Consider the following 26,127-nt stretch of genomic DNA (forward strand, 5'->3'; position numbering starts at 1 on the left):
TCAAAGTTCAGAAGGAAACGTCTTGAGGACCGCATGAGGGATTCCTTAATCCTATGATCTGAGTGTCTGTTGTAACTCCAATACATCTGCACTTAGTTACGGTCTCTTTTCTGGATCGCATTGCTTCTCTTGGCCAATAATTAACCTTGAGTTACTGTCACACAGATGCCGAGTCGCAAAAGGCGAGTTCAAGTTCCGACATAACAATATCAACATACGCCATGATAAAGGCCCCAATCCAATGCCTTGTAGTCGGTATTAAATGACATAGTATAAAGGGGTCACCAGAACCCCCTGACAAAGGAGCGAGGGCTGGCTCTCACCTCATTTTTTTTACTTGCTAAAAGTCAGATTTGAGTATTGATCAGCCAGAGTTGCCTTTGGTTCCAGAGATCAGGACCAGGGTTGGGATTGCCTGCTTTTGGGACTATCCCAATTATAAAAGGGCAGATGGCAACTATGCCTTACCATGAAAAGCGAACAAAGGGAAAGAAACTTAAATGAATTCAGAATTTCTATGAGGCCCAAAGCTGGAAGAAAACCTTGAGATATTCATATTTCACACACCATTTTTAAACGGGAACCCAAACCTACTGCCCATTTTTTTTCCTCCCCTGATGTTTTTAGGGCCTGAATTATCTGGTCTTTCCTGCAGTTCTCTCCCTTCTGCTTCCCCCATCCTTACAAAGACTCCCTGAAGCAATCAACAACAATCAGCAACTTAACAGAAGGGGGATAACTTAATATCCAGCTAATTCCCCTCCCCATTAAGATAACTTCCCCGCAGTACACACGTAGGGCATGGAACTGAACTGTCTTTTTATTAAATAAATATAATTTGCCTAATTCTTAAGATATACAGAAAGAAAACCACCAGCAACCACGGAGAGCAACGTACATACAAGTTATTTATTTATTATTATTATTTTTTAATGAAATTAAACATAGCATACATACTTCCAAATTTTCACGAGAACGTTGACAATGAAATAAAAATGGTTCTTGTACGCGAGAACCGCAGCATTAGCCTGTGGCTGTACTGGTCCATATCCACCAGCTGCGGCTGCGTCACATTATAGCGGAGAGAGATTCACAGCATCCCCGATGTTCCTCTTCAATAACCAAACTCCATTGAGGTTGGAGTCGTCTGCAAAGCATCGCCAAAACAGGCCCCCTGAGATCTCCTGATATTGTAAGGGGGGATGCGGAGCGCCACAACATCTGGATGCCTGCTTCCTCTTGTCCTCATTCCATCCTTGCCGGCCTTCGATGGCGGATCTTGGTCCACACGCCCCTAGACCACGTTAGATATCCCCACGTACGCCACACATTAACCAAGTAATCTGCTGTACTCAGACAGCGCCGATGACTTTTTCACTGCATCCCAAATCCGAGCCGCGTAGTGGAACCTGGAACAAGAAAATAAAACGCGCTTGAGTGCAAGAATGAAAGAAAAGAGAGCTGGAGACGTTACTGAATGGGGTAAAGGCAACACAAAAATCAGTATCAGCGATTGTATGTTTTTTAATCAGCGTAGTTATGAATAAGGTTCCCACCAGTTCTTTTCAGTCAGGATAGTGTGTGAAAGCTGAGGTCGGGACATGGACGTGATCTGGCTTCGGAGTCGGCTGATTAGGGAGTGGAAACTGGGGTGTCCTTTGTAACCCGGAAGCAGAGGAAAGAGGGGATTCCCTCCTGAGCCTGTGAGACACACGGAACAGAAGATACGGTTACATATTTCAAATAACAAATAAAGAACTCTGGCGTCTGTCTTCTGATTAGAAAAACTGGGGAGGCTCAAAGGACTTCTTGCTCAATATGACCGGGGTTCTACAAGGGTATGGACATGTTATCACTACCGCATCGTAACCATCATGTTTATACGTTACAGACATATAACGCTGAGGATTCTCATGGCTTAAGCAACGGTGGGAGACTGCAGGTGTCAAGACTCCAAGGAACCAACAGAAGCAGAACATGGAAACACTCCATGGATATATATATAAAATATATATATAATATATATATTCCCATAGCTCAACCACCGGTCTATATCACCTGTGCTTCCTTGGGGCGTTGGATTAAGCCAGGCGTCAAAGTTTCCTTTCTGCCTGGTTTTCATTTTAAGATCAACATTTTCAGCAACTGCATAAGTCACTTTCTGAAACCCCCTGCTGCGTTTAGCGCCGTTCGTGGGCCTAGCAGAGGGTCTCTGAGAAAGCCCTTTGATTAGAAGACAAGCACCTGCTCTGGTGATGTTGTCATCGGTATCGGTATCCATTGTCGGAACGAGAAATAAATTGACTTCGGATTCCAGGAAGTCGTAAGGAAGGCCAGGGAAGATGTTGCAGTCCACCATGGAGAGCGTGCCTGGAAAGTGCAAAAGCAAACTGTAACACATACCTATGCTTCCTCGTTGCACCTTTTCTTAACAGAATTATCCCTAAAATATTTGGAAACCATGTTTTATTGCCGGCATTGCTATTCCTCTCGCTTTTATCACGGCATGAGTGACTGTAAGCTATTAAATATGCAGCATCCCGGGTACATTACTGTGCGGTTTCTCACTTATACGGTTAGGTAATCTTTCCCTTCTTGTTATAAATTGTTATAACCGTACCTTTGTATCGAAGCCTGGAATGCATCATGATTTTGTCTATCACCGTGTGCATTTGCTTGAGGTTGAGGGGGCAGAAATCCTCCCGCTTGGACTTATTCTGCAAAAAAACTTCATAGACAAAGGGCGATATACGTTATTCATAGCGCTGGATGACGATAAATGTGCATATTGTCTGTTAATTGATCCCTATGGCTGTAAACCTTCAGATGGACGACTGAAGAGCTAGGGGTGCTTCTACTTACCCACATGGGGGTAATACTCGATGCCTTCATCAGACCCACAGCTGCTGCCGGACTCGTGGCTGGGCGATGGAGTCGATGGTTTAAGCATTTCGGCTGTCTGAAGAAACCTGATAGGAAGCTCGTGTTAGGAAGTCTAACAGACTGAGAATATATATGGTTTTCAGTTTTAGGAAACAAGTTGGACGTGTAGCTGCCGGTACCGGCGGTTCTTTCTTAACGATGCCACGGGAAAAAAATTAGACCAACAGAGTTCATCCACAATCCCTCCGCATTTAGCTGTGTTATCGGAGAGATGCCTACATTTATATACCAGACTCACACAACTCCAACTCACCGGTATAAATTGAAGTCGGTGAACCAGTCCTGGACAACGATGACTACGTGACATACCGTGAAGAGGAAAGCAGTGATCTGCAGGGACTACGCGCAAAGGAGACAAAAACACATTTTCAGACTCCTACTGGTATAACGGCCATAAAATGATTGTGTCCCATTTTTGTATGATGCCTGTAAGCCCAAAACTTGCTTAATTCTCTTTCATACAACCAGGATCTGCCTGACCAAGCCTGGGTGGGAATATGAATGGAAAACCACATAACATAATAAAATATTTACAAGCAGAATTGTATATTAAAAGGGACTGGTTTATTTTTCCACCCCGGCTTTTGAATTAAAACGGTAAAGAGGAGACGTATTTTCCGGAATCAGAAAGTGGGGCGAAACGTAATTCTGTACTGAAGTCTCACGTGCCTCGAGTACGTCTATATTAGTGGAAAGCTCATGTCTAACACCGGACGTGTCTGTTCTCCGGGGCGATCTCATACCTGCATCTCCACGTAAGTATGGGGAAGGTTATATTCCGGAGGGAGCTTCCTGTCATTATTAATCAAATGATCCAGTATCGCTGGACTAAGAATAGGCTGAAAACAGGAAAAAAAAAATATATATATATTATCAAAAATAATAAATATATTAGCATGCAAAGTATATGCCATAGTATCGTATAATGTACAAAAAGTTAAACCAAAAGGGTGGTACGGGTGGGCTGGGGGTGAATAATATATTTAGAATAAATACCTGCGTATCCAGGAAGATTATTCGCTCCTGACTGATGAAGAAGTCGATGCCGCTTGTCTGGTTCCCGGCTCTCTCCCTCACTTCCTGACTTTGCATCCTGAACACAAAGGACCTGAAAGGGAATGAACAAATCTATAATAAAACATATAAAATAACAGCAGGGGTGTCCAATCAGTCTGTAATTCTTACAGGGAGGGGTAGTCACTGAAGTTTAAAATTAGTATTTGTAGGGAACGCCAAGCCCCAGCTGATCATGTGGCTGGGACATCGTCAGCATGCGCCAACAGCCCCATTCCTGCTGATCAGGCCGATATGAAATCACAAACGTGGGCCAACAGCCTGCTTTGCTTCTTACCAACTCATCAGGCAGTACAGACAATACAAGCAACAGCCTTATGTGCAATCCAAGCATCTCACAGGTACCTTTGGTCATCATCTGGCGAGTTGGAAGAGAGAAGAGACATCACTGTGGACTTCCCGGTGCCTTGTAACCCAAGGACGCCAACAACAAGAACGTCTGTCTGATCCAAGAGGAACTGGAACAAGAGTAGTTAAAGCACATTAGATTACTACCCAAAACTGGTTTATTTGGGGAGAGGAACATGCTTCATGAATAATGTATACACCTCTTTTAATATATATTTTATATGTTTTGTATTTGCAATATATTTTATCTGTGAGGGAAAGGCACGGGTGACTAGTTTACCTCGATGGCGCTGTCACACCAGTTCATGTACTCGTCCACCAGCTTGATGCAGTGCTTCATCTTCTGAGGTGGCATCAACTTTGCCTGACCCACCACAGCTGTCAGGAAAGAAGAAATGGGGTGAGACCCTACTGCCAGCAAAACTCAACTTACCCTAATGGATTGTAAGCCTGCAAGGGCCGGTCGCTCTCCCCCTTCTGTACTATATGTCACTGGATATTGTCAATTTTAACTAATTTAAGTTGTTTTTATATGTTAAATATCTTCTATTTATAAAACGCCATGTGCCTTTCAAGACTTACGGTCCACGCTGCCGCTGCCCGCCGAGCCCATGCCTCTGTTCTGGATCTGATATACCGGTTGAGTGGGGCGCTGTCCTTCCTTCTCCACCTTTGCTGCGGCAGCGGCTGGCGGTAGAGAGGGGCTCTCCGTGGTGGCTGAAGCTTTCCCTTCTTCTCTGGCCTTCATCAGGACAATCGGCTTTTCAATGGCAGCAGGGGCTGGTGAAGGAGCCGGCTTCCCCTTAATGGAGCAAATACACACATACATATATATATATATACATATATATATATATATATAATATACACACACATAATCCAGAATAATATAATAGTTTCTATGAACTAAGATGAAAAAAGTAAAATAGAACATTTAGCTGAAGGAGAAGATGCAGATGTTAAAAAAAAATGTACTAAGGGGGGCCGTTCACTTACACGCTCGGTGGTCGGCTTGGCCAGGATGATGGGAGTTTTCTGTATAGTGTAGCCACTGCTTTCTTCATTCCCGTCCTGAAGGAGGAATAACACATGAGATGTCAAACTTCAAAAAGACTCCGGCTGCATCAGTGGATATACGGGAAGTGTCCACTCCGGTGATCATTAATTACTGGTCATACCAAATAGCAAACAAACCCCCACAAAAAAATTTTTATCGCATTATCAAATTGTAACTTTTTCATCGTTGTGAGAATTTACTCACCCATCTGTCTTGGTCGCGGTCGCGCAGAACGGGGTCTCTATCTCGTCCCGGCTCCGAGAGATTGAGATTCCCAGTGGGACCCTGGTCCATCCACCTCCGTCTCCTGTTCCGTCCTGGGATATACGTGCTGGGCTGGCTGTGTCCGGAGTCAGACATGGTTCTGTCGGGCGAAAGTCAAATCAAATAAAGAATTTATTATATTTTCAACTAAGATTTCAAGTCAATAACAACAAATCCCGTTTCACGCTCAGGAGACGCTCTGGTTTTTTTAAAAAAAAATCTTATTATTGCTGGGACAGAACGGGCACCTACCCCTGCCTGGCATACAAATGCCACATACCCCTGCCAGGCACACACAAGCCATATACCCCTCCGAGTCTCATATATGCCATGTATCCCTGTCTATCACACAGCTGACATGTAACCCTCTATTATAGATGCCATGTTTGCCACATATACCCCTGTCTGGCACATGTATGCCATATACCACTGTCTGGCACATGTATGCCATATACTCATGCCAGGAACATGTATGCCATACACCCCTGTCTGGCACATGTATGCCATATACCCCTGCCTAGCACAAATATTGTTGCCATGTACACCCCATCCCACCTCAGGGTCTCCCCTCTGCCCTCTACCCCTGGTGGGTGCCCACTCACCCACTCTGTATGGATTCCCTTCCCGTCTGCCAGCTTAAACTACCTCAGTCCGTCACTAAAACACAGCCGCCTACTGGCAGAAACCGGCGAGTGTAGAATGGTTCCGGGGGAGGTGAGTTCCTACCCCTGGAAAAGTAGTAACAGTGATAAGAGGGGTGGGGCGGAATTACCATAGCAACGAGAAAAAAAGAATGCGGCATTACTGATAAGAAAATGAAGGAAAGGATGAAGCTGTGTGTAAATATGTGTATAATACTACTAATAATAATGCTTTATAAATAAATATGAATATCTAATCCCAGTTACAATATGGGTATAAAATGCTGCACATGACATGCGCTTTCCCTTTAAATAACTTCACCCCTTCCTCATTTGCATGCCGGGTACTGTAGTGTTACTTTTACCCTTCCTTAAATCCATAACTACAGCTCCCAGCATGCTGTGCGGTGCCTGCCATTACTTCCTGTCATATCGGCAGCCTGTTCCTTCCAGGAAGGAGCTTGATACGTTGTATGCAAAGTTTGAGATGCTTTCTTTTTTTGGGGGGGTTGACATTAATCTGCTCTGTGATTGGCCAATTTGCTGAGCTCCTGGGTCACATTATCATCATAGAAGGTTCCCTGACTATAAAAAGGTGAACGCTTAGTAATTTATTGAAACAGATTTAGAAGGTCAGAGAAGGTGATTCAGTTTGTCCTTAGAATTATCATTTCAAGCTGAAAGTTATACCCAATTAGGAGTATTATTATTATTATTATCTTTTATTTATATAGCGCCAACAGTTTACGCAGCGCTTAATACAATACATAAATTCAAGGGATATGACAAGACAAGAATTGACAGACTAAGACAAACCGATACATTTGGTGGAGAGAGCCCTGCTCGCAAGCTTACAATCTAGAGGGAAAATGGGGTGATAAACATAAGGCATAGAGAAAGGGTGAGAGGTATTGTGGGGGTATCAGTGACAAGGATGTTCTAGCAGCTAAGATGGTGCGGCTTCTCTGAAGAAGTGGGTTTTTAGATGTTTCTTGAATGTCGGGAGGGAGGGTGAATGCTGAAGGTTCCTTGGGAGCAGATTCCAGAGATATGGGGCAGCTCGAGTGAAATCTTGTAGACGGGAAAAGGAAGAGGTGATGAGTGAGGAGGAGAGCCTTAGCCCATGGGAGGAACGTAGGGATCGAGTAGGAGAGTATTTGCTAATGAGGTCAGAAATGTACGGAGGAGCAGTATTGTGGATGGCCTTATATGTCAGTACCAGGATCTTAAATTTAATTCTAAAGGTAATTGGGAGCCAGTGGAGGGATTCACAGAGGGGGGAAGCAGAAGAGGAGCGACGTGCAAGGAAGATGAGCCTAGCAGCGGCATTTAGGATAGACTGTAGTGGAGAGAGTCGAGACAGTGGAATGCCAACCAGAAGAGTGTTGCAGTAGTCAAGACGGGAAATGATAAGTGAATGAACCAGAGTTTTTGTGGATTCTTGGGTGAGGAATGGGCGGATACGAGGAGTAATTAATTTTCTAGAATTATTATATAATATAATCATGTAATTAATCATTTAAGCAACGCTAGCCGATCAGTAGAGGATCGGAAATCTAGGAAGTATGGGAACTTTTAGATGTCTTTCGAGAGTGTTTGGGAATCCCGGGACCGAGCATCGAATGGAGTAAACATGACTTACTGTACTTCTTATGGGATCCCGAAAGGACAGGTTACTAAAAGTGACCTTTAGGTTTTTTTCATTGCAGGTGATCAGAATTCCTGATTTCTAGGTATGGACGCCACCCTTGGCTTTGAAGTTGGTGCTGAAATCGAACTCAAGGAGGGTGTTCTGGAGGGGCCGTCACCGTTGAAAGTGGTGTGTACAGATCGCCGGTCCCTCAGGCTGCATATATATATATATATATACCGAACAATATAAATTTCAAAGGGAAGGTCATGGTGAAAAGATTTACCTTTACATATTAAACACTACATGGTACAGGGCAGGGCATTGTAGGTTTCAGAGGACCTCATGTTTTAATTTCTCACAGCATGAGACCATTACATGGACCAGTAGAATTAGCCCCCCCATGTAAGTAGCCATGACATATTTGAGACCTGACTCTTCTTTCTGTTCTGGATCTTCAACTAGGAGAATACGCAGAACCTGTCAGGTTGGCACGATATGCATTTCCTGGACGAATTGAGTAGCGATGATGATTTGGAACAGAAGCCTGTTCTTATCTCTGGTGGTGGAAGTGAAAACGTGAAGCCATATGAGTCTTCATCCACTGAAGCTATGATCCAGAACAATGAAAGAAGACCAGTAAACAGGGAGATTGACATGTTTTCAGTATCTGGTGGTCTACCCAGTGGGTTACATTTATACAGAGCCCAATTAGATGGTCAACCTGGGCTCTGGAATACCCCATACAACAATGTTCCTCGTAGACAGATTGAGGCCTATGTATTCCAGAACTCAGCCTTGGACCAGGTGCCTTCAAACTTGTGCAGTGGCTTTCCAGAAACGAACTGGCCGCAGGACATGAAGCACTTGTTTGCTCCGAATTTCAGTTATTACAATGTCAACACCAATTTTAGCGGCTGCGTAAAGCCCTCAATGGGAAGTCACACGTGTTCGCGATGTGGACGTCATTTCCGACGCTTGTGCAACCTAGAGAAACACTTGTGTTTGAAGAGAGCCATGGGCTTCCCTTCCAAAAATGGGAAGACTCTTGTGCAAGTTACCCCTAGTGCTAAAAGCAAAATGGAAGTCAGTGGGCAACAAAAGAGTCATGAACCCAACAATGATATCCCGGAACAAATGCATGTCCAGGCTAAGAAAGACTTTCAAGCAATACAACAGTATTACATCGATAGACCCCAACAGGTGTCTAACATTCAGCCGGTATACACCATTTTAAATAGTGAACCACCGCCAGTCACTCTACTGAGAACTCAGCAGTTCCATGCTGTCTCTACGAAGTATGAACCATGGAGAATAAGAAAACCATGTAAACCACCCAACCCTCTCCGCTTCAAATGTGACAAATGCGAGCGTTTGTTTAGACGCAAGTACAACCTAGACATACACATTTGCTTTTATAAGGACCCTAAATTCTCTATGCTAAAGACTCTAGGTGCCTCTTCTGACCCAGACAGAACAACTCAGCTGGCACGTTCCGTGGAACGAGGTCAAGATGGAAAGCAAGCAGAAGGCTGTGTTTCGATTAGGTTAGGCCAGCGATCCTGCCCAAGATTAAAACAAGGTACAAATGCGCATAAGATGACGGCAAAAGGAACGTTGTCAAGTGGTAGTGATGTTTCCACCAAAATGCCAATGTTATATACCCTTGGAAGAGAAAGTGCTGCGACAGGGGCAATAGAAGAGACTAAGGATCCTTCACAGATGGAGAAATCACAAAGTAGTCATACTGAAGGAAAGAGCGATGGAAGGAGGTTCCACTCTTGCGAAGAGTGTGGCCGTACATTTCGTCTTACGGACGCGCTCATCCGACATCAAAATGGTCACAAGAAGAAGAAGTTTTTCTTCAGAAGTAAGGAAGAAAAAAACGATGAAGGCTCTAAGAATAAAACCTTGTACCATCTAGATATTGAGAGTTCAGTGATGGCAAAGAAAGCTGAAGTCAATGCCAAAGTAGAAGGACAGTTAGGTCAACATACTTTACCTAAAGGTGATTGGGATGGTCAACTCTGTGATACGAAGAGCAAGCTTTCCGTCCGTCTCCCATTGTCCATGTCACACGCGTTTTTGGAACACGTCTCCAGACGATCGCAGCTGTCGAGTTGTTGTCGAGATTGTGGTGCTTATTTCACACGATCCTGGCAGCTTAAACGGCACCAGCGCAAGAAGAGCGCGCACCAAGGTGGCACACTGAAAAAGTATAAATGCGACTGCGGTCGAAACCTCGTTGGACCTTTGCACTTCCTTCGCCATCAGTTACAGCACTTAGGCGACACGGCATTCATATGTTCTGTGTGCGGACGCACTCTTCGTGGTTACTGTCAGCTCCGCGCCCACAGCTGGCGCCATCCACTTGTATCACGTTTCAAGTGCAAATGTGGAGCAGCGTTCACCCGGCTACCTCGATACCTGTGGCATTCATTGGCGAACAGCAAAGCTAACAGAGCAAAAAGACTGGAAGCTTAAGCTTTTAGGTCCCTTGATAGATGTGTGTGTGTGAAAGAGTTAAATCTGAGCACTAAAGAGCGATTCCTTTCCATTTTTATCATGGAACAGTAGAGGGCACCATATACAAGGGTTACACGATGACACAACTGGAAAACTGTTCTCTGGACACAAATTACCTTCTAGAATGTTTCTGGAATTGGATGTGAGCTATTGACGAAAAAACCCGGAAAATCATAATAGCGTGTGTGGCCTTAAAACAAAAGCCCGAAGCCGGCGTTGTGATGTGACTTGGTGCTCTTGTGGTACCGGACTTTCTGCATGTACTGTACGGTCTGTTCTTTTTCTGTAGGATGGACATATTTAAGCTACCGGTTATCATCATCCAACACAACTGTAAATGTAATAAAGGATCTGGTTACTATTTGTTGACTGTACAGTCCTGTAAATTTCATAGGGTCCGTTTACAGAACTTAAAAAGTGGAAGGAAAAATAGCATTTGATAAATCTGTTTTTATTTTTTTATCACAATCCATATTATAGCGTTGAAGAAAACTTTTTGGATGTGGTTGAATTTCTGGTGAATACAGCGCCGTGACTTGTTTTGTTAATAAATATTGTTTCCACCCTGTGTTATCTTACAATGCCCCAGCCCGGCTGCAGCACTGACGTAATTGGGCAGTCACTGGCCTTAAAGTGGCAGGGCCGCTTTAATGGGCGAGTTTCGGATACAGAGGATCGTTCCTGTAACTGACCCATTGCGTAGCAGGCCACCGGAAACGTCTGCCTCCCCCATGGACCTGCCACCCTTGGTCATGATTTGCCCGTGCCGATGGCAGATATGAATACCTTGGTAGGCACAAGCTCGGCACTAGATGGCAACAGTAGGACACTTTATACTGATACAAGTCCTTTTGTAGTTCAGTATGTCACCCCCCCCCCAGGACTCAAAGTGAGAAATATAAGTGCCAGTGAGACTCGTCTGTGTTTGGAAAAGTTAGAAGAAAAAAGACCACAGAAAACATTCATCATCGTCTAAGTTTTATTCTTACAAAATATACAAATTTATGTTATGTACAAAAGAGATTGTTTACAAAAGCTCTTTATTGTAGCAGTAATAAGGCACATGAATTGGAATCGCTGACTTGTAAACTATTATCCCTAAGAAACCAAACAATCCAAAGTAAAAACCAAAAGTGGAGTGGCGGAAATTGGCACCGATACTACAACCGTCCAGCCACACCATGGCATTATTAATATTAAAGGAATGTTTGCCTCGGATTCACCTTCAAAGGGAAATCTCACACAAATTATAGACGAGGATGGACACCACTTGAGAAGTTTAACCAACATTTAAAGTAAAACTTTAAAGTAAAAGTAAACCTGAGATCTGTCATCTCTTTGCCAAGGTGCCAGAATCAGCTTATTTCGAAGGGAAGAGGGGAACGTAACGAGGAGGAATCATTTTTAAACATTCCAGCTGGAATTTTATGGATTCATCCTCCTTTGCTGTTTAAAAAAAATGCTTCGTTTTGGGGGGGAAAGCCATTAGGGTTCATTCACTAAACGGAGAGTTTCCAGGAGAGCTGTGGTCCATTAGTTCGATATTCACTACGAAGGGCCAACACTGGCAGGTTTTTCTAGCAAGAAGATCTGAGCTGGCCCTGTATAATGTATAAATTTATGGGTGAGGAGACTTTACAGGAATCTCACTGATATAACTATACATTATACAGGAGCAGAGAAGCTATTCCTATGCCAGAAGCTCGCTAGAGTTGGACCTTCATGATCTACGTTGATGTTCAGGAGCTGAAACCATAACTCTCCAACAAGTGCTTTCTTTAGTGAATAAGCCCCATTATTAGACATTTACAGGTTACAAAGGAGGTCTAAATTCGCGAGCAGCAATGCAATCTTTAAGATGGTCCGTCTCGATCACCTGAGTCATCACTTTTAGAGATATTAATTACAAATCTCCTCGGAGTTTCTCTTTAAAATGAGCCAAACTCTGAGATATTCCAAGCAGCCCGTAAAAAAAAAAAGTTTAGTATTTTCACTTTGGAAAAAAATAAAAATAATTTTGCATAGATTTATACAATTTTATAAAAAATACCTATTATCCCACCTTGATTATTGCTTTTATAAGTATATACTCGCCAAGCTCAGGTCTGATCTATTACAAACACTGTCGGTGCCGTCTTCAGGAATCTTTGTAAATCGAACATTCTCGGCTTGTGCTCTCGGCAACCTTGTTTCAAAAAGAGGGCTCGTAACTCAACAAGCCTAAGCCGGCATGGTACCTTATCCTCTCGGCCATCTGTACAATGCCCTGGCGTCCATTGATCGCCATTTCCAATGACAAACATTGTTTGCATCACGGATCTCCTGTTTTCCTTACATTACTAAGAACGTGACCTCTCTGCTCTTTGTTGAACTCAAGACGCTAGCTGTACATCATCTCGATCAGTATCTGACGAATTATCCAGACACGGTGATTATCTAATGACACTGGACTAAATCAAAGCCTCGTTATCTCCAAAATAAAGGACGTCGGTAGTGGTGTAGTAGGAGCAGAGGCTCCTACAAAATGTCTTAGCAGCTAACAGTGAAGGGTCATTAAAATAGAAGCTGATAACCCCAAGGTGGTGGACATCTTCCATCTCTTAATCCATGGTTCACTGTGATAGCTGTGGAGTCTCTATGGCCTTCATTATTAGTCTACTGATGTCATCCAACTTTTTGTCCAACTGGTCGATCCTTTTTTCCAAGTCTTGGTGCGAGGAGCTGAGGTTGGAGTCCAGATCGCACAGTATCATCTGCATCTGGAGAAGAAACGGAGTGGTTAGAGACATTGGCTTTGACGTTGGAGAAGTTTCCATGGGTCCTACAGAACATGTGTATTAACGCAGGAAGTAGAAAAGTGGAAAGTAGTAAAAAGGAACCAACTACGTAAAATAAGTAGCTCTTTCATAGTTTCGTGTTTCCTCCCCGAATGATCATACATCACTTATATGTGACATAAAGCTTTGTCTAGTAGCAAAGACTCTTTCTTATAGGCTATTGAAGCTAGTGGACACTTTTTGTTCTAGACTATTGCAGCTAGTGGCCAACGCAAAGACACTGAACCCTCATTAAGTATGTGTTTTTATCTTTCTTGTTCATCTTGATTATATTACATTTTAAGGATTTATTCCAAGTGATTTCACAGCTCGGAAGCTTCATGTTATCACATTCTGAAAATAGAACGAAGCCTATTGTTCTTCAAAAACAGAAAAAAGAAAAACAAAGATTCTTGACCCATTACCCTTTAAATGCTGATTACCTTGGAAATATCCACCATGGCGTTCACTTGATCTTTTAGATTTTTATGTCTTATTCGTCGACGTCGGAATCTGTAGAAGAAATCAAAACAGATGAAAGAGAGTCATCTCCAACCTAGTCCTTCATCGGGAATCACTTAGATTCTCAGCCCACCGATGAACTTGTTCTGTAGAAGAACATATTTTAACCAGGAGAACGGCTAGGTTTGTGTAGCTTTATGTTGAGAATGGCAAAAAGTTTTGTATGCAAATAAACATCTCCACCTCTTGGTCTCAACAGCCTCTACAGAGGGTCAGAGGCTCCCAGCAGAGGTGGTAGAGGGTAATACAGTGGGGGATAGACATACGGCTCCTGCATCTAAGACGAGACCAACGACTGATTAAGGTTTGAGTCTTTTAAAAACAGGCAGACTGAATGGGTCCAATCCACCGGCAAGTTCCGTGTTGACTCACATGTGTATGGCTTCAAGAAGTCTTCTCTGGTGCTGTCGGATTTTGGCACTTTCCCCTCTTTTCATGTGTCTATGCAGAAGCCAAGCCTCACCCAAGACATTAGCGGCTGCGCATTTGATCTATAAGAAAGGAGACAGGTTATACTGATATGTATCGATGTACCGAATTTAGATTTTTTTCCCCAAACCCCGGTTAATCTGCCTAAAAAAAAAATCGCCCACGTTTGGTTTTATAATTTATTTATTTTTGGCTCTAGTTACTTGGTCTTTCGTGGATTTCTGTCTAATTCTAGCTGAGCATTGTGGGAGTTGACGCCAACAACAGGTGGAACAGTTGTCATCGTCAGCATTTGTTCTCAATTAAGAAACGTTCTGCGGCACATTTGGTACAATAGGATTCATAAAATTGTGTTTTCCTGCATGGAAATCTTAATTGCTTCCTATAAGGAAGTTAAGACCTTGTGACCCAACTATATAAAGAAATTTGAAGTCATAGCCTCCCCTCGCCCACGACTGCATTGTGTGAGCGTAAAAATCTATGCTCCTGTTCGGAAAGATCTGGCGTTGGATAACAGTCTCTTTAGACCGTGTTCGTTTCAAGGATATAGTCGGTATTTATAGAAATGCTTTTTTAACGACAATAAGTACGAGGTTACGCTACATCTGTCTCTAATTTTCTCAAGTTTTTTTTATATTTGGTAATTTCTTTATCTTTCTTTTTTACTTATGTGAAGGCAAACAATATTAAGCAAGGTAAATTAAAGAATGAATTATTCTTAAAGGAACTACGGCATCATAATCTGGAAACTCTACAGGTTTGACCCGGAGTCTCCGGGTGAAGCGCTTCTTCCCTGGGTCTCCAAGTCACTTTCTCCAATCAGGGGAATGGTGATTGGCCATGCCCACTCTCCGCCCACTTCCCCTCCCACCTACTCCCTAATTTATAACTGTCCTCTATGCTAGCCCCTCCCCATACACAGTTTATATTTTAGGGCTTTTCTTTGCCCCCCCCGGGGCATTTTACCTGTTTCATGTAATGTATATCCATCATGAAGTTATGCACGTGCTTCTCAGCCTTGGTAAACTCCAGCTTCTGAGCGGCTACAGCGACTATCAAAGCCGTACAGCCGACCCCCTAGAACACAGACACAGGCTGACATGAGCTACAACATACTTAGACTGTGCTAGATAAGTGGAATGGCCTGCCGGCAGAAGTGGTAGAGGTTAATAGAGTGAGGGAGTTTAGACATGCATGGGACAGGTGTATTAAGGATTAAGAAATTAGCACAGCAATTGATATAAATGAGTCCCTTAATCTGTCTGTAATATAAAGGTTTCTAGGAAGGGTAATATGTCCATGGGGGGAATTCTTTAGGGGTCAGTATAGAGGATTGGTCTTTATATAAAACTATGTCTATCTCCGAGTATAATGCCTTATGACATCACTTCCATCCTCCTTACACCTATGTCTGGCTGGTTCTCCTCTTTCCCTTCTCTCTCCCATTTTGTTCGCGTTCCGTGGCCTCACCATCACTCCAGTCCACAGACACACCATCTTGCCACACACAGTGTATGGTACCAGATCCCCGTATCCGATGGTCAGGAAGGTGATAGGTATGAGCCACATGGCTTTGGTCAGAGAAAAAGAGTGGTTAATGTTTTCCCTGTGAAGACAAAATGGGTCGACCATTAGTACAGATGGCAAGAAAAGTAACCCTTTCCACCCCAGACTTTACCAATAAGAGTTAGTTCACGGAAGCAACTAGTTAGCCTGTCTTAACCAGTTGGCTCATTGAGTTAAGACACACCAGGTAACCCCACCGAATTCTAGAAATTGAGATTTTAATAGATACGTTAAATCTAGTAGCTATTGTCCTGTTTTGTACATAGACCCCATATTCTCATCAATGGAGGTATTTTTTAAGGAGCCATTGTGTAATCTGATTGGCTAGCATGATCTTATTCAAGATTTTATTGATCCAACGGTTGAAGAGTGAGAAGACCCATTCAAAACCCCATCTTTCCTGACCTTTCACATACAGACAGGACCCAGGACGAAACGATCCACAAGGAAATGGTTAGGATGAGGAGGACACGACCCGGGCAGGTATTCATCAAGATCTTCATCACAAACTGATACTGGAATTTGATCTTGTTGAGGGAACCGATGCTTCTGTAAGAGGCGTCCACCAGCACCCGGCTGTGGAGAAGCACTGTCCTGGGGAGCAGATACACGCGCAGGAACATGAGAATCGACAACAAAATGTCCGCGTGGGAGAGGAAGGCCACGGTATTATTGTCCGTCATCTCAATCTGATCGGGATCATCGCATTGACGTTCTGAGGGAAAGGGGTGAACGGCACATATGACAATCTCCAGGAGGATCCAGGCAAACTTCTTAGCGTTGACTGCGATGCGCCAATCCACCAAGGAATTATCGCACATGAAGAGCTGCGTCGGAAGAAAAAATAGGCAGAATTAGCGAATTACTTCTGTAAAGAACCTTTAGAGAACATCTAAGCCCCAACATTCTATATCGTACGATGCTATTCTAACAAATTGAGTTCTCGCAACTTGGTCCTACCTGGAATTCTGTGAAGAGACATCCATGAAATCATATTTTAGCATGACGGTCTTCACATTCAAGTCAGTTTATTATACCCTTTAGTCGTAATATAGAGCATTCTCGCACTTTTTAATGTACGTTCTTCCTGTAATTGTGCATTCATAGTAAGGGCATTAAAGCTGCGGAATCTACTGATTATATACCATTAACCAGATTCATATTAGAAATTAACAGGATTTTAATTTAAAAAAAATTAATTATTCTGATTGCTCATAAAATTTTAACCCAAAGTTTTTTGGGGGGTTTCTATGAATTTGGAGATATTGTAGAAATGTTCAAATTAATGAATTTATTTTTTTTTTTTTACTATGTAACTATACAAGAAAGGCAAAGTATGATACCAATCCCTCTCCAATAAATAATTATTTCATCGTGTAAAATTTTGCCGCTTTTGGTATTTTGTCAGGGAATGCGCAAACGTGCCATGTGACACAAACGCGGGCACTGATAGGTGGCGGCCACAGAAACTGAAAAAAGCCATCCTAACGCTTTCTTTTACTTTCCGAGATAAGAATACATTTATTTCTATAATATCTCCAAGAGCTCAATAAGTCTAAGTGGAACTGCGCCTTTAACATCTTTGCATTTAGAACCGTATTTATTCCATATAGATGCGGCCGCCGGCCGACTCACACGCTACCGCCCCCGGTGGTTTTAACCTTTGGAACGCCAAAGCGAAATGTTGCAAAGCCATCTGGCAGTTCTAGAATGGAAACAATGGCACTGCCTGTCCTCTGGGTGTGCGTCTCAAGGTTGCGTTATAACTTACATACTAAGTGTGTTATGTCCCTCTCTAGAAGTTTTTTTGGCAGGGTACGTTCGGTTGCATGTGCCCCACCTATAAAACACACAGTATGAGTAGTTAATGGTTCACTTACATCCTGCTGTGTGCTGGAACGGCTCGAAGTCGGACGGATTAGTCACACGTGTCCGTCATGCAACTAATTCGCAGAAACAGACACCCAGCTGCGATGTCTTTCATACCTCCATGTGTTGGAACAGAGGTCCCGTGACCTCTAATGCGTCTGGCTAGCCCGTAGGGGTTGTAGTAAAAACTAAAGCTGAAGGCATTTAAAATAGCTTAAAGCAATGCATGAAAAAGCAGGAGCATTCTATTCTAATCTTTAAGTGCACTTTACGCCTTGTGAGTTTGTGTTTTATCATACAAGCTTCTGGTGGTAGATAAGTGGAACAGCCTCCCAGCAGAGGTGGTAGAGGGTAATACAGTGAGGGGATTTAGACATGCATGGGATGGGCATATGGCTCCTGAATCTAAGACGAGACCAACGCTTGATTAAGGTTTCATCATACTAAATGGGTCAATGGTTCTTGTCTGTTTCTCCATGAACCAAAATCTATAATGTTTGTGAATAGATCCCGCTTGGGACTGAAGACTTAATTGGAAGGGGGTATACAATGTGACTTTTGTCATCGGGTTAACTAAACAGTTCTGAAAGGTTGCAATGCTTGGGTTACAATGTTACATTTGTACATGTCTACGGATCTGAAATGTTATTGACGTAAAGATGGGGCCCACCAACAAAGCTTTGTCTTGAAGGAAAGGATAGGCTTCAAAATGAGCTCTTGGATCATGTGAAACGTACATTGTTTCCAGGTTCCTCTAACAGGACGCAAAGAACTAAACACAAGATTGATTAATTGTGATGTGAATACCTTAGACATGTCTCTAACTGTTGGAAGTTTAATTGATTGAATTGACCGAAAAAAGCGTTGGGGGGAAAAAAAGACATAATAAAGTCAACAGAAAGCTCAACCATTGTTGGTTAATTAAGAAGTGCCCAAATAGCTGTATAGTTAATCACAAGTCTGGCACCATATCAGACCAATTCTACATCATAGGGACTTCATCATTCCTCATGCCAGGAGTAGCTCTCCACCTTGTACAACACACAAACGGTGTGTTCCGAATGGAACATTACAACCGTGCAACCATCCAGAAATAACAAAAATGTTACCACTTGGAGATATTATCCAAGAAATATAGTTTAGCGACATAGGGGGACCAACTCATCCATTGGGTTGAGGATATTCCATGAGTTGGAAATGCAGACCTTGTTCACGAAATCATTTCTTGTCCCACCTTTCCTTACCCCCACCTACTGTAGCATTGTCTCTTGGGTAGACTATGAGGTCCGTGTTCTCCTGGGTTCGACCCAATAAAAAGAATGATGTTATTTGATTAAAGCTACAATGTCCAGACACCCCAAGCCGATTTGTCTTGAGACATCACTCAACCCGATAAGAAAAACTGATCCTGTCCCAAAGAGCTAATGAGAAGAGTGCGTGAACGAGGGTCATCATCGCCTTGCCTAGGTGGAATCTTCATCTACTCGGTGTTCCCACCATTATTTATGGAACAGCCCTTGTTACGTCGCTCGATTTTCTGTCTAACTTTTGGCTGCTGATTAATGTAAAGTGAATTGTTAACCTATGTTGGCGACTAATTACAAATACCTTTCCTAGAGAGGCAAACTTCACCCAGACAATGACCCATTCTTTGTAATATCGCAAGCTGTTATTACAAAAAAGTCAATGAATGTATAGGGAGAAAAAGGGAGCAGGACAGAGGTTATGCAAAAGCTAAAAGACTTTAACCCCTCGCTAGCCCAATCAATTGCACAGGCTTGGAACTCAGGACCGCACAATTATTACAATCCTCAAGGGCCACTAGGAATTCTCTGTATCTCTGCCCGAAACAAGCACTTTCATTTTTAGTTGTGCCGTTGAAGCTGAGGTCTCCAAAAAACGGTGGTCTGTATCAATTCCCCATCTTCAATTCACCACCCTGTGATTATCCGACTCTTGAAGACTACAATTCCCAACATCCTTACCCATTATCATGGCAACAGACAGCAATTTTTATAGCTGGGGTGCGCCCACATACCTGAATCTCCTTGATGTGATAGGTGATGATGAGGACAATCAGGACGGTCGTGGATAAACTGATGCTGCATTTGAGCAAAAACAGATAGACAAACCACTGGAAGAAAAAAACGGACATATAGTGAAGAACAACGGACATATAGAAATAACCCTTTACGTAAATAGAATGTGGCCTGATGACCCAATTTAATACATCGCATTCTATTTATGTAAAGTAGAATGTTGATTCTGATTAAGCCTAATCAAATAAATCCTGCGAGCGTTTGCAGCTCGCTGCCTAAATAAACCCTTCTAGCCCTATTACACTTTGTAAATTAAATGTCCTATTCAAATAAATCATATTTAGTGAAAACATCTTAGCTAAAGTCAACATCAGATCCAACGGTGCCACCGGAGAAAGGTTAGCCGCCTTTAAAGGGACAGCCATATCTTCATCGATAGTGTTTAACGTAATGGGTGGATTTTTAATGATCAGTGACAATTCATTTGGTTCTATAATTTATTGTTTCATAAATAGGGTTTTTATAAGAAACTTTAGGTTTGAGATAGGGTTAAAATGTATCAGTAATGGGCAAATATGATTGTGGGCAAAGACTTCTCTAAAGCCACCCATGTCGCCCACTGTGATTATAAAATATAATGGAGGAACACCAACTATTTGATATCAGAGGGAAGGACGCCAACTATGAACTTGCCTTTATTTAGAGGAAACCTAAGTTATTACCACATTATATGAGGAAGTCTGGCAGAAGAGATACACCTGGTGCCAAACATTGTCTCCTAGACCTGTGGTCCTTCCAGGATTTGGTCAAATTAAAAGACTGAGGGCTAGTTTCTAGACATTGACCCTTAGGTGCTAATTTTGGTGACATTTTATGGTGTTGACTAGGAGTCCATCATACCTGGGTCCTCAAACTCTACTTAATTCTGTCCGGACCTTCCGTCAAAATACCCACAGACAAACTCTATCCCTCTACCGGTATTTATGGGACAATGCATCCCTTGTCCCTCTTATCAGGCTGTATTGATTTTCGCTTTGCGTAGCAGAGGCGTTAGTCTGTAATCCCAGACGCGGGAGGGTCGTTCCTGGTACTGACTATCAGAGCAAACATTATCTTTGCTGACTTAGGGAACATCAGACCTCTGCCCTTCAGCGGCTCGGTCCTATACAATGTTACCCCGGTGACACAGAGACATTCTTTTGCATCTTGCTCTAAGCTGGCTGAAACATTCGTGCATAGAGACCTTTCACGGCCAGTCACACAACGTGCTTCCTAGAATTTACCTTTTGAAGTCCACAACAACCTGCCCTTTCCCTCAACCCCAACCGGTGGATGATTTACTAGAAGCCTGGACGGTTTTCGGTCAAATACAGATATGGAGTCGATCAGCTTGTTGTCAACCATTTTTCCCTCTGACAATGCATATCGGTGGGAGAACCCAAAGCATACAATCACCCACTATCTCCTAAACACAGGACGGCAAGCAATACAAAGATAGAAGTGCAATACATCGATAAAAAGGGTGTGGAGCTTCTTCTCGTTACAATACTCATGGTTGGTTGGTGTTTTAGAAGGATATCAAAGGATCTTTGTTCCTCGGCTCTAAACGCCTGTTTATGCGTAATAAATAATTAGTTTGCTTTATTGAGAAAAGGAGATAAAATTAGTTTATTATCTCAATGGTTTTTCTCTCTTCGGCAGTTGTATCCGGGTCAACGACGTCTTTGAAGTTCAAGACTTTAAGCTCTAACCCAAGCATACCCCCTATACATCCTCGGATTTCCCAAATATCCCGCTTCCTATGCACTTAAAGAAAGTCCGCGGGCTTTGTAAAAAAATCTTTATCTCGTCTCAGAGGATTGAAACAATCGGGAGTTCCTGCTTCCGTCGAGGGTTAAAAACAGAAATGGTCCGAAAAAGTCGGAGAGGCGTCATGTAAACAAAATATATTTTCTCGCAACACAGCTGAGTAACATCAGTAAGTGTAAATATACGCATTTGGAGGAATCCTGGAAGCGCGACGGCGGAGGGGGATAAGTATGACGGATTTGCAACAGTTTTGAATTTTTTTGGGGTAAAATCTGTGACATGGCAGATGTTTCATAGCAGGTACATCACGTAAGGGAGACGTAAGGGTTAAAGGTCTTGAACTATGTTTAAAGAGACAGTGTCCTGTCCTTGGAACACCAACTGAAGAAGAATGCTTATTAAAGTGCTCTGTGGGCACTGAAGAATATCTCCGGATAAGGAATTTGTAAAAATAAAAATATATATTTTAATATAATTTTGAGTACAAAATTGGCTAAATTTTCCAAAATGTTCTCTTCTTCGCAGTTGGCCGCGGGTAGCTCGACGGTTACCCGCGGCTGGTACTTTTTATACCAGAAATAGCTTTGGTTTGGGTTTTTGAGGCTGTAATGACAGACCCGGACATTAGTGTGCAGGTATTCATTAGGGTTACTCAGACTCGGAAGGATGATTTAAAGGAAAGCGACACTAATTCCAGAAGAATGTCGGAGGTTTTTTTGGAATGATGCGAGGGAACTCCCTTGGAGATGTCTCATACTAGGTGCCTCCTCGTTTGACATCATCGTGGGGCTCCACATGCAAATGAATCTGATGTAACGCAGATTCATTTGCATATGAGGGAGTGTGACGAGCCGGGGGACCCATGTGACTAGGTCTCTTTAAATCCATCATGGGGGGGTATTTATGGAGTAACCCACAGTCTAATGTTTTCATGTGTCATCTTCTGGCTTGCGGTCTCTCCAATAAATGGCTTGTGCAACAGATTAACTCATTGTGGCACCATTGTTCTGCAAAGCACGTGATGCCGAGGAGATTGTGCCAGCGTGGAAGTTGGCCCCGGCGCATGGGCAAAGAGAAGAATAGGAGAAAGGAAGGAGGGAGGGAAACGGAGAGCATTAGTATGATATAAGTTACTTAACCCCTGTCGTAGGCACAGATTTATGCCACGCTTTCTGAATCAAAAGAGTTAAAGATGGGTTTTTTGATCTTTGAAAAGGTTTACGGCTTAATTGGACTATAAACCATAAGTCATTTATAAATAAATCTGTTTCTGACTGTCAAACGCTGATCAGGTAACGTGGCAAGCTACAGATCCCATGTAAAGACGTTACTGGTGAATGCGAGCCGGTTGTTCTGACACTTTTAAACGTTACATAGAGTTAGGTACAAATTCTGGGGAAACCAAAGATAAAATGCATGCCCCCCCCCATATATGTGTTTAGAGTCAGTGTTAGAACGGCCAACAAATTAAAAGAACGATTGTGTCTTAAAGTGAAACTCTTGTTCTTTTTGAAGTCTGGGCGATGTGCTGTTTGCCTACTTTCCAGGTGTCTGCAGCCGGGGCAGAATGGGGCAGATCAGCCTCATTCTGCCCCGCCAAGTCTCCCGTCCTTTGTTAAATCCCTTTATGTATTTAAATGTTTCTTTCTTATCTCCTCTCTCTTTTTTCTCTCCCCTCTCTTTCTTATCTCCTCTCTTTTTCTCTCCTCTATCTTTCTTATCTCTTCTTTTCTCTTCTCTCCCTTTCTTATCTCCTCTCTCTTTTTTCTCTCCTCTCTCTTTCTTATCTCTTCTTTTCTCTCCTCTCTCTTTCTTATCTCCTCTCTCTTTTTTTCTCCCCTCTCTTTCTTATCTCCTCTCTCTTTTTTTCTCCCCTCTCCTTCTTATCTCCTCTCTCTTTTTTCTCTCCTCTCTAAAATGTAAATCCGGGGCGAACCAGAAGCCAGAACGGTCCAGCTCTCTTCTAAGTGTGAAACTGGGCCAGAGTTTTATTGCTTGTCGTGATTAACTAAACGACTTTGTGTCATTAATCCGTGTGCCAAATATTATCCAGAAACACCGATTGGCTGCGGTATCCGAGGTCTACAGAAGCGCCGACTTTAAATACATCGTTACCCAAACTACCATGATGTCCTGCAAACCCTACGGCCAGTTTTGGACTATAATTCCCATCAACATGACGGAGGATTGGAGATCAGAGAACTGAAACGAGTTACTGGACACAACAGTCCTTGTCTTTGGGAATTCGAATTCAGATATTCTACCACTTCTGCCTGAAGGCGGTTCCATTTATCTACACCTTCTCCGTAAAGTAAAAGTTACAGAATTTCTGCTCATTATACGATTTCACAATTCATAAAAATACACAAAAACTAATGGTTATTAGTCACAAAAATTAGAAATAATAGCTAATAATGCATATATTTAGCCGCTAGGTAAATGAAAGTTGAAGTTCCCCAACATCTGGATAGTATATACCACTCCAACGTTAACGGATAATTGATGAGGTCATAATGTGCAGGGAGAAAAAAAAAATAATAACCTTTGGAGCAGGAGTCTTATGTAAAAACTTTGACATTTAACACAAATTTGGAGCGCTTTGGAATATTAGGAGTTCCAGATGGCTCGGGTGGGCTCTCCGCCTTACAAGGAGCTCAAAAAAAACATCCAGCAGACGAGGACCACCTGCCATTAGGTATGAAACATCGCGGAGGGTTAAAGAACCAGACGCTGCGGAGCGCCAAAAACTATTCTTCAAACTAATTCAAAACGGCGTCCGTCTCTTAAAGGGGCAGGGATCTCGTTAACCCTTCTTAGCAATGGTCACGGTTAATTTAACCCCTCTAAGGCCGTTGGTGGGCAACTTTCGTGCTCCGGGGAGGTGATCGGGGCAGTGTCGGCTAACAGCGCGTCACGCCAGTAAGCGATATGGCTTGGGAGTGTGAAACATAATGCCCATGCAAACCTTGGCATTGCCGGCGTCCATTTAACTCTTCGAGTACTGGAAATGCATTTATGCCTAAATACGATCTTTGTTATATATGAATATTTAGGGTTGTCCCGTATTCGTTCATGGTTTAGGTAGACATTCTGCAGAATGCCCAGGCAACTTTTTTTTGGGGGGGATCCTGAAATAAAGTAATTGGTCAAAGTTCTAGCCCGACAGCGCGTTTTACATCCCGGCAGACACCTGCCGCCGCTCTGCTTCGTACATACCTGGCAGTTTCCGAACCACAGGAGTTCCGTGTGGACGACCATGAGCAGAATTCCCAACAGCGCCAGGAACAGGGTCCAAGCCGACAGCTTCTTCTTCTGGTCCACCAGCTGCTTCCTTTTCTTCAGTTTGCGCAGGTTCTCCGAGGGGGGCTGCCAAGCGATGTCCGCCTTGGATGGCGGCGAGGTGAGGATGGAGATTTCGGTGAGCTCCTTGGTCTGCATGTCGCTGCGGGCTGATTTCCCCCGGGATGCAGGAAGGCATGTTGTAAACAGAGGCCAGCCGCCCCTTCGCATGTGCTTCTTTGGCAACGTCTCCAGGGTCCCAGCCCAGCCCGGCTACCAGAGACAGCAGAGGAAACCACGGCTTCCTGTGTTCTCGTAGGCAACGGGGGAAAGCAACGCCGCTCCTTCAATCACTCCTTACCTCACTCACTTTTTCCTTTTCTTAAAAAAAAAAACTCCAAAAAATCCTACCCTACACTTCTCCTCCTCCTCTATTTTCGTTTTTCTTTACTCTTTGAACCGTCATCCCTTCTCTTTTTCCTCCCTACTCTCCTCTCTTAACTTATCTCCTTTTTTTCTTCTTCTTCCCCAAAGTTTTCTTTTCCTCTTTTAACCCCTTGTGGATTCTTTTTTCCTCCAATTCTTGCCAGCATTCAGTCCGATCTCCTCTTTCTTTTTTCTCCCCAAGCCGCTCGGTAGTGAGTTATCGTCTCTTCTGCGCTGACTCTTACATTATCTGTTCCTCTTATCTCTCCTCTCCTGCCATTCACCCTCCTAGAATGACTTTGTTTTTATTTGTTTAACAAACGTCTGATGGGGAGGTAGGTGGAGTAGAGGCGTAACGCAAAAAAAAAAAAAGACTTATAATCCTTAGGGTGGATTTTTTATGAAATATGTTAATGTTTGCGAAGCCCCGGGGCAAATTAATCTTGGGACAGTTCCTCGTAGTTTCCTACGTGTTAATCCTGTGGGCTGTAGGTAGAGATCAAATAAAACACGTGTCTGCTTTACTGTATTTATGATCAGCAATGGAAGAACAGTGATGCCGGCAGCATGCAGTCTTGCATTCTTTTGCACAAGGCATTCTTGCCAAAAAGCCATCATAAACGAGCAGGAGATTGGGAATCGTGACGGTGGCTGATGCCCATCTTTCCTCCCCTGTGTCCCTCTTTCCTCTCCTGTATCCTTCTTTCCTCCCCTGATGCCACTCTTTCCTCCCCCGATGTCCCTCTTTCCTCTCCTGTGTCCCTCTTTCCTCCCCTGATGTCCCTCTTTCCTCTCCTGTGTCCCTCTTTCCTCTCCTGTGTCCGTCTTTCCTCTTCTGTGTCCATCTTTCCTCCCCTGATGCCCCTCTTTCCTCCCCTGATGCCTCTCT

At 43.2% G+C, this 26,127-nt stretch overlaps 3 protein-coding genes across 4 annotated transcripts; 1 reads left to right on the forward strand and 2 right to left on the reverse strand.

Moving 5' to 3' along the window:
• Window positions 1-1,256: 1,256 nt before the first annotated feature.
• SMG9 (SMG9 nonsense mediated mRNA decay factor) lies at window positions 1,257-6,388 on the reverse strand. Its single transcript, XM_053451984.1, has 14 exons — window positions 6,289-6,388; window positions 5,627-5,786; window positions 5,362-5,436; window positions 4,948-5,167; window positions 4,646-4,743; window positions 4,363-4,475; window positions 3,940-4,051; window positions 3,687-3,782; window positions 3,197-3,282; window positions 2,863-2,969; window positions 2,621-2,728; window positions 2,245-2,370; window positions 1,557-1,701; window positions 1,257-1,409 (listed from the first exon to the last, which is right to left on the reverse strand). The coding sequence occupies exons 2-14, from the start codon at window positions 5,780-5,782 to the stop codon at window positions 1,331-1,333; spliced, it is 1,521 nt and encodes a 506-aa protein (XP_053307959.1). The 5' UTR covers window positions 5,783-5,786; window positions 6,289-6,388; the 3' UTR covers window positions 1,257-1,330.
• A 1,646-nt stretch (window positions 6,389-8,034) lies between these two features.
• Window positions 8,035-17,276, forward strand: LOC128469899 (zinc finger protein 445-like). Of its 2 annotated transcripts, none has more exons than XM_053451693.1 (2): window positions 8,035-8,146; window positions 8,423-10,847. In XM_053451693.1, the coding sequence occupies exons 1-2, from the start codon at window positions 8,063-8,065 to the stop codon at window positions 10,439-10,441; spliced, it is 2,103 nt and encodes a 700-aa protein (XP_053307668.1). In that variant the 5' UTR covers window positions 8,035-8,062; the 3' UTR covers window positions 10,442-10,847. The 2 variants fall into 2 exon arrangements, 1 of the variants encoding a protein (XP_053307668.1); XR_008346002.1 differs by lacking the exon at window positions 8,423-10,847 and adding an exon at window positions 17,225-17,276 and having other exon boundaries at window positions 8,041-8,146.
• On the reverse strand, window positions 11,506-25,166 carry KCNN4 (potassium calcium-activated channel subfamily N member 4). Its single transcript, XM_053451695.1, has 8 exons — window positions 24,750-25,166; window positions 19,724-19,819; window positions 16,222-16,643; window positions 15,721-15,856; window positions 15,217-15,327; window positions 14,194-14,312; window positions 13,743-13,812; window positions 11,506-13,242 (listed from the first exon to the last, which is right to left on the reverse strand). The coding sequence occupies exons 1-8, from the start codon at window positions 25,041-25,043 to the stop codon at window positions 13,096-13,098; spliced, it is 1,395 nt and encodes a 464-aa protein (XP_053307670.1). The 5' UTR covers window positions 25,044-25,166; the 3' UTR covers window positions 11,506-13,095.
• Between the last annotated feature and the right edge of the window lie 961 nt (window positions 25,167-26,127).

This window comes from Spea bombifrons, chromosome 12, assembly GCF_027358695.1.
Source record: "Spea bombifrons isolate aSpeBom1 chromosome 12, aSpeBom1.2.pri, whole genome shotgun sequence".
Classification (NCBI taxonomy): domain Eukaryota; kingdom Metazoa; phylum Chordata; class Amphibia; order Anura; family Pelobatidae; genus Spea; species Spea bombifrons.